Genomic DNA, 7,987 nt, shown 5'->3' with positions numbered 1-7,987 from the left:
TATATATATATATATTGTGTATTTAGTAGAATCTGGTCAGCTGTTGTTTGGAGACAGGACTATTCTGTCTTTAATCTCTATGAAACTGATGGCCGGCTCACCAGCAGTCCAGCATTACTAAGCACATTTGGACAGCGCACGCAGATAGATGCTGCTACGTAACTCATTACATAATACTCTTCAAGGGCAAGCACGGTAGATTGCTGTGTTTTGCCGGGGTAGTCTAACCACTCCAAAAGGCAGTGCAAAGAAAAAGAGGCATGCTCTCACGGAATTAAGCAAGCACTGTGGACTTAAGCCTGAAAGTAGGACACTGTCTAAAATATAGCTGTCCTAATTGTTACACTGGCATGAAATGTCAGAGCACTAAGGCAAAAAACAAAACAAAAACGGCCATCAAGTACTGAGTCCCTTGTGCCAAGATTAACCGTAGAGGAAAACAGATCACTGTCTCTGAATGACGTCTGCTTTTCCTCCTTAGGGAGGAAACTTGGTCTGCTTTATTCCACCTGTTAAAGGGGAAATTAATGAACAGTGCCACAGATGAAAGCATCTATTTGGACAGTGGAAACAGGATTAAGTGTGCATGTGGCAGCTGTGGAACGAGCAAAAGGCATAATGCTAGCTTCAAACAGCAAAAAGTGCCTGTATCGACTGTGCATCTCAGCTTATTATGAATTATGCATGTAAATTGCTATAAATGGAAAAGTATATGAGGCTAACTATACTATAAAGTTATTATTTATACATTAATAAAAATGATTACAAAGACAAAAACTAGAAAAATATTTTTAAATACTGTTAAAAAGTAATTAAAAAAAAGCTCCCACATTTCCAAATGAAAAAAAAGTATTGAATGAATAATTACAACTAAACTGAAATTAAAAATCAATGCAAAACAAAATGCCAGTGAATGACAGCAAAATGGCATTCAAAAAGTAATAACCCTACTATATTGTGAATATAAGTGTAAGACGAACACCATGCACTCCAAAAAGGTCATGAGAACTGACAGATCGTCCATCACTGCAGAAATAGATTTTCAAAACGTCACTTAGAAACACCAGAATGGCACTATTTTAGTTATTCAAGAATTTGATGCAATTTGTTGGCAAGCCAGTTTCTGTAAAATGTGTCAGTGCGCATCTATTTGAGTATGTAAGCGCATGTAAATGTCTGAGCAGTGTGACCTTGTACCATCTGCTTGAGAACTGGCAGACTCATTAATGCTTAGGACGAAATAAAGATGTTCTGTAGACTTGTCAGTGCCCTAACTGGAGCTCATTAAACATTGTTTTCACACTCACCTCGTCATTTGCACTCTCCATGAAAGAGCCCCCAAATAAGGCAGCCATCCAGTCACAGCTAGAGATTAGCAGTGGTTTGTGGGCGTTAATGGTGCCATCATCTAACCTGAACACCACATCTGCAAAGAGAGTCCAAAACACCATGAGAAACTGCATTTTACAAGGGCAACTAGCATGTTTCAAGAAGCTTTTTGCAGCAAATGACTCGTCAAAAATAATATTTCTCATTCAAAGATAAAAAAAACTAATCTTGGTTCCTCAATACCTGTGAAGTTATTCTTGGCGAGACACTCTTTGATTCGGTTGGCCTTTCTCACATGGAACGCTTTTGTGATCTCTTGATTCATGAAGCCCTCATTGTTCATGATGTTCTCCACCATCATCCTAAGATCAAACACTTCTAGGATCTCTGCGATCTGGGCGATCTTCATCAGGTCCTTCTCCTTCTCATCCAGCTCACCAGTGTAGAGGAAGCGTAGGACAGCGCTGAATGGTCCATGGTGGATGGAATGATCCATCTTGACGACAGTCATAAGAGCTGGTGCACCTGTGACCAGATTGATTACACTCTCTTTGTGGATGCTGTGGAAGGCCTTGCTCCAAGAGGCCAGGGACAGCTTTGTGCGCCGGTGCATCCCACTGAACGTCATCATCTTCAGGGTTCCGTCACTCTTGGATGCCCTGAGCGAGCAAGGAGAAAGATTGGGGAGGACTGTGACGTCCTCTTCTGTGTCCAGGCTTAGCGTGCGCATTAGCTGATCCCGACCATGACGCTCAGTTACCACTAAGCACTGGGACTCATCTGAGAAGTCCATCTGAAAGAGGTCGAAGAATTTGGAGGATGAGGTAGACAGGTAGATCCTGTGGGCAAACAAGTGGATGTGTTCCTGAATGATGAACATAACATCAGCACACAGGGGGCTCTCAAGAAGCTGCTTCGGGCCATCCCGGTTTTTGGCTGGGCATTCAGGGATCTTAATAAGTGGTGGAGGGGCTTTGGGTGGTAAAAATGGTGCCTGCAACAGCGGCTTTTGGACCTTCCTCAGGTGGGACTTCCAGAATTGTAGGTGGCGTCTGGAAATGAGGGCTGCTCGGATGGCATTATCAAAGATATCCTTAATGCCAAACTGATCGAAAACGCTTGTCTCGTAGTATGGTATGCCGAGCTCTTTGGCGACCTCCCTTCCACTCTCTGGAGGCAAAATATCTCCAGGTTTAATGGGCCTGTGAGAGACAAATAAATACAATCAGAAATGAGCGTATGTGAGTTCCTTAACAGTTTTTGCTTGGGAATTGTCAAAGAATATCCAAGTTCTAACTTATTGGATTTAGAAGAACAGGGGCATTAGTTACCAGTACCTTGATAATGGTCGCCTAGCTCGATTGACTGCCTCCAGGTCAGCGTAGCGCAAGTCCAGCTGGCAACCGACCAAGATGACAGGTGTGCGAGGACAGAAGTGCTTGATCTCGAGGTACCACATGGTTTTAACATGGTGTAGGGAGTTGGGGTTGGCGATGGAAAAGCAGAGAACCACGACGTCAGACTCGAAAGTAAAAGTAAATCGAGTAACCGTCCATTGAAAACTCATCTGTTTAACAACACAGGGCAAGACACCACATAACACGCATGCTAACGGGATTTTAAGCCAAGAGTGTCAAATGTGGCAGGTGCCAAGCGGTATCCGTAGCAAACCCACAGTCCTTCAGTGTTTGGTGGTCATGCAAAACCTGCGATCTCAATGCCAGCCTGACATTGACCTGTTGACAGCGCGCAAAAAGATTGCCTTTACTTTACACGAGTCCGATGCCGTAGACCAAACTCCTTTGGCAATGCTTTTTTGTTTGGCTGCCTCTGTGAGGACTAGAACGAACATGATCAACAAAACAGACGAAACAAAAGCACAAAAAGGATGACATGCAGACATTCTGGCGCACTGCTGGCATACCTTCCTGTAGCAAGATTAGTACAAAGTCTATCCTGGGGAGGGGGTCAACACCCGTCACCACACGAGTAAGTAAATCATGTATGATCACCCGTTTGCTGCCATCGTCCACAAAAGGAATCGTGCATTTCTTGCTGACTGGGCAAGCAAAGGTCTCAGCTACCACACCACACAGTTGGCAATGCAGAAAATTATGGAGATGCTAGCAGGCTTCAGGACTTACAGTGTCTCTCTTATGTTTCACGGGCTTGCATAAAGATCATAGGAGCCCTAAAAACAAAAAAGAGGCACAGAACAATGCTACTGTACATGATAATTGCCTTTGTAGTCAACAACAGTTCAGGGAAATCTATCTAAAGGAGAGCAACATTACAGCCAGAGTCTATAATAACAATATAAGCCCAAAGGTACAGTGAAACAGAGTTTGATATCAATCAGCTTTTAAAGCTAAATATATGCTTTGATATGGCACTGCATGGTACCGATAATTGCTAGGCTAAAACCTATCCTGTCCTCAGTAATGGTTTGCTGAAAACTAAACATCTCTGGTCAAAATGGCAAGGGCTCTTGGCAGATCACCCTAGAGCTCTGTAAAAAAGCCTGTTTGATGTTAAGCCAGAATCAATGCACTTCTGGTAAAACATGTAGCATTTATTTGGGCTTCAGAATCTCTTGAAAAGTCAGCGTGGTTGCAATTGCTCTCTCAGTAACTCAACAATACCTCCCCCAACCTGAATAAATGAGAGCAAATCAGCATATAAACAGCAATTATCTTTATTAACCTTACATCAATCCAGGGAGTAGAAAACTCAACATGTCATTAATTAGCAATTAAACAAAACACACAATCAGAAGGAGTCATTTGTAAAACTGCTACATCCATGCAAAAACATCTTTGTCTCCTTTAGGTAAACTCACATAGACCGATTGCAGAGAAGGTTGTATTTTTTCAATGTCAACAATGTCAGCTAATCACCCAGATTTATGACTTTTGTTTTGCGGAGCTATTTCTTCTCATTCATCACTAAATGAACCAGTCACTTTCAGCAAGGGCTGGGAGATATGTGAGTATGTTTAAGTGATAGAGGTGTTGCTATTGTGTTTCTATTAGACTGCTCGAAAATATGTGTTTTACTATCCCAAACAAGCCAAGATTAGAAAAAGCTTGTTAATCGGGGTGGGGGGGGTTGGGTTAGGACACTTCCAGCAGACTAGTCGCATATTTGGTTTGGACACTAAACTGTGGATGAGACACTCTTAGCCTATGCTCATAGAGCAGAACGCAAACTTCATGCTCTTCTATTTGGTAAGTACAGGTCCATAGAGGCACAGTGCTTTAGAATCTCGTTTCTGTACAATTATGGGTTACTTAAAGGCAATATAGTACACCAGTCACACATCGAAGCCCTGAGAAAGACGGCTAGCGAACATCTAGAGGTCATTCTTTGAATCTGAGCCAAGCTTTATGACTCCAGACCTCAGTGCACTGGTTTTATTTTTAGGACGCAATAAAGCAGGGAGGACTAAAAATATAATTCTATTGAACAAGACTGGCCCAAAGTCAAGGAGCAAGTCAGGTGTACAGTATCTGATTGAAACAGTCTGGTGCATCTGGATCGGGACTGGTCTAGCGCTAAATCACAGAATATTCTCTCATGTAGGGTAAATATGCAGACAACCCTTCTTTAAGTTTCTAAAATCTTCTTTCAGACTGTCAGAGGGAAGAATTAGGTCATACTTATGCCTTTAAACACCATCTGTTAAGCAACTCCAAAAGGACACTGGAGGAATATAATTTTGTCTAACAGAGATTCTTGGAATGTGTCACATTTCCCTCCCTTGCTAGAGCGAATCATGAACATGAATTTGGGTTCTAACAATCCATTTAGCTCTGGATCACTGATGACTAAATTACCTTTGACATGACAAAAACATTGCTGTATAACAAGCCATGAGCAATATTCTTCTGATATTGTTTCTGGCCACATTAAGTAAACATAATCATCAGCTGATGCTCTTTTTTTATGGTGCATTTTGGAAATGTTTAATTAATTTGCTATACACTACTAGTAAAGTCTAGCCTAGGTTTGTACCATTATAATTCAAGATGTTTCTACCATCAGATTCTAATAATTACAAAAATATTCTTAAAATAAAAAGTGATTTGGGTTTGACATATTATGCATGACTGATAACACCAAACAAACTCTTTCTGTAAAACTGGCCAGTAAATGTTTTATTAACAGATAAATACAAAATGACCTTGAATGAAGCAGCAACAATACGAACATGAATGCTGCATGCAGTGCATTCTAAATTACTTGTAAAATACATCATTGAACATAACATAATTGACGTTAATTATGTTACCGCCAGTACAAACTCATACCAAAATGAGAATGTTTTGTTTATCCTGCATTAAAACGTCAGAAAAGAAAGCATAAAAGCAGTGAGTGTGTGATGAGCGCAAAGAAAGACCTCATTAACCGAGTGCTTGACAAAAAACGGCCATGAGTTAACATAACAGTGTTCAGCTGTCATGTTCGGCCCGCATTCAGTTGCAAATAGCTCAGTGTCTGATGTCAGAGCAAATGATGAAAGCATCTGATGGCAGGATGCTTCCTGTCTTTCTGTTCAGTAAAGTGGTGGCATTTGTGAACTGAAGAAGCAATTAAGATTTTCTCCGGTAATTTGTTAAGATATTATCCAGACAGCAATGTTAAAATTTCTCATGCATACCCTTGTATTTATGTTATTTTCAACGGCGTAGTTTACCGTAGGGTCACACTGATTGCCATAATAAATAAATGCACATAACTAACCCTAATGCAATGCATTTCACTTGAAAAGGAATTAAAGGCACAGTTCACACAAAAAATATGATTAGACAAATGTATTTTTGAGGAACACAAAAGAAGACGTTTAGAGTAATGTTCACACTCCTCTTTTCTATGCAATGAAAGTGAATGGTGACCAATAAAAGTATCATAAAACGTAAGTTTTTCAAATGAACATATTACAGTTAGTAAGTTGTGATTAGTCATGTGACACATAAGAAGGGTCTGTGTACTTTGTGTTCAATTAATAAATAAAAAAATATTTTATTATTTATTATTTGGTGAAAGTTATTTTGTTGCACAGCACTAAAAATGACTGATGTTGGTACATCTTTGGTTGAAAGGAACATTTTTGTCGGCCCACGTTTGATAAATGAACTGAATTTTAATTAATAAACAAATAAATTCAACGTATCTATCAATTTCATACCTTTGAACGGAAAAAATTAAACAAATTAATATTCTTTATGATATTTGTTATGCTTTCAATTTTAAATTAAAATTTATTTCAGGTTTATTGTACAGCGTTTTTCGTGGTACAAATAGTTGCAAAGCAGCTTTAAAAGAAAATTAGGTTTCTACAATATATTTAGCGGTGCCTTAATGAATAAAAAATAAATAAACACAATGTACATGGAACATTTGCTCTATTGATATTTTTGCATTTAGGTTTTTTTTCACCTCTGGTCAGCATTTACTTCCATTATGTGGAAAAGAGCAGCTTGAACGTTCTGTTTTACAATTTTCTTTTTAAGTTCCCTGGAAGAAAGTCCTGGGTTTCAAACGACAGGGGTTAAATTAATAACCAAATTTTCGCTTTTGGGGCCTACTATTGTTTTAAGCTTGCACCACTATTACACGCAAATTGCGAATCAAACCCAATCTGTTCGTACCTCCCGTAGGCGAAGCGTCTGTCTTTGTGATGGTCTCCAAAGGTGTCCCATAGCCGGAGGGATACGCTTACGTCATCCACGACGTCTCTGGAACGCTCTAAGACCTGTGAGGAGTCATAGCATTAATTCGGCTTTTAAAGCAGCACCTCTGCCCCGGAGCAAAGGAGACCACAGGCGCATTTGATCTTTTTCTGTAATCTGTTTCCCTTCCGTCGGCTGAAATTTAGATGAATCCTGACGGAAACAAATCTGGGTACCACATGCTCATTATCTCCAGCCTTGGGCCTGACGTGATGCCGTGATAACAGCAAGGTAAATTTAACTGAGGGAAGGTTTACCTCTTGACAGACTCTGTACTGGTCGATGGCCCAGACGGTGGGTACATGGGTGGCCAACAGCTGGTACTGGGTCAGGGTAGTGTTGCAAGCCCGGGCACAAATAAGGCGAGTCTTCCCCACGGCATTGTCTCCAACAACAACACACTTGATGGTCTCTACGTTGGGTCTTTCGTAGTCCATATTCAACTCGAGTACCCTACAACAAAAGGAATTATTGTACGAGAATTCGTAACGGTGCACACGCATACTGACCAAAGGAGGGATTTCATTTCAGACCTATTAAATCAGAGGCTGCACGGAGCGCTGACCTTGCTGTGGGTCAATGAGACCTCAATATAATACGGGACTTCTTGTTTTCACGTTCCTAAAATAGTTGCCCTATATTATAGCCACATCTTGTTCCTGCTGAGCTGGACAAAACCCAACCCATATGACTTTCTTGTCAGATGCAGTGTACATGACTACCAAATAAATAATAATAATAATAGTAATACAATAAATAAATAATAAAGATGCTTGTCATTTTTAACATTTATTCGTTTAACAGTTCTGGGCATCTAATACAATCATAGAATTATACCACCAACTATCAAAAAGGTCATCGGTGTGATTTTATTGCCTAATATTAAAAACGTGGAATAATTTGTCAGGTCTTAACTCTTACGGAAC

At 40.2% G+C, this 7,987-nt stretch overlaps 1 protein-coding gene across 1 annotated transcript in view; it reads right to left on the bottom strand.

Annotated features, from left to right (window-relative positions):
* LOC122355426 (rho-related BTB domain-containing protein 2-like) overlaps positions 1-7,531 on the bottom strand; it is a 19,002-nt gene extending 11,471 nt beyond the window's left edge. Inside the window, exons 1-6 of the mRNA XM_043253689.1 lie at positions 7,319-7,531; positions 6,981-7,084; position 6,073; positions 2,667-2,851; positions 1,573-2,531; positions 1,308-1,426 (exon numbers count right to left, since the gene is read on the bottom strand). Coding sequence (XP_043109624.1) covers positions 1,308-1,426; positions 1,573-2,531; positions 2,667-2,851; position 6,073; positions 6,981-7,084; positions 7,319-7,498 — 1,548 coding nt within the window. The 5' untranslated portion in view covers positions 7,499-7,531. The remainder of the gene's footprint in view (positions 1-1,307; positions 1,427-1,572; positions 2,532-2,666; positions 2,852-6,072; positions 6,074-6,980; positions 7,085-7,318) is intronic.
* Between the last annotated feature and the right edge of the window lie 456 nt (positions 7,532-7,987).

This window comes from Puntigrus tetrazona, chromosome 12, assembly GCF_018831695.1.
Source record: "Puntigrus tetrazona isolate hp1 chromosome 12, ASM1883169v1, whole genome shotgun sequence".
Taxonomy (NCBI): domain Eukaryota; kingdom Metazoa; phylum Chordata; class Actinopteri; order Cypriniformes; family Cyprinidae; genus Puntigrus; species Puntigrus tetrazona.
Note: the sequence above shows the minus strand (reverse complement) of the source record. Positions and strands in the feature narration are given on the sequence as shown.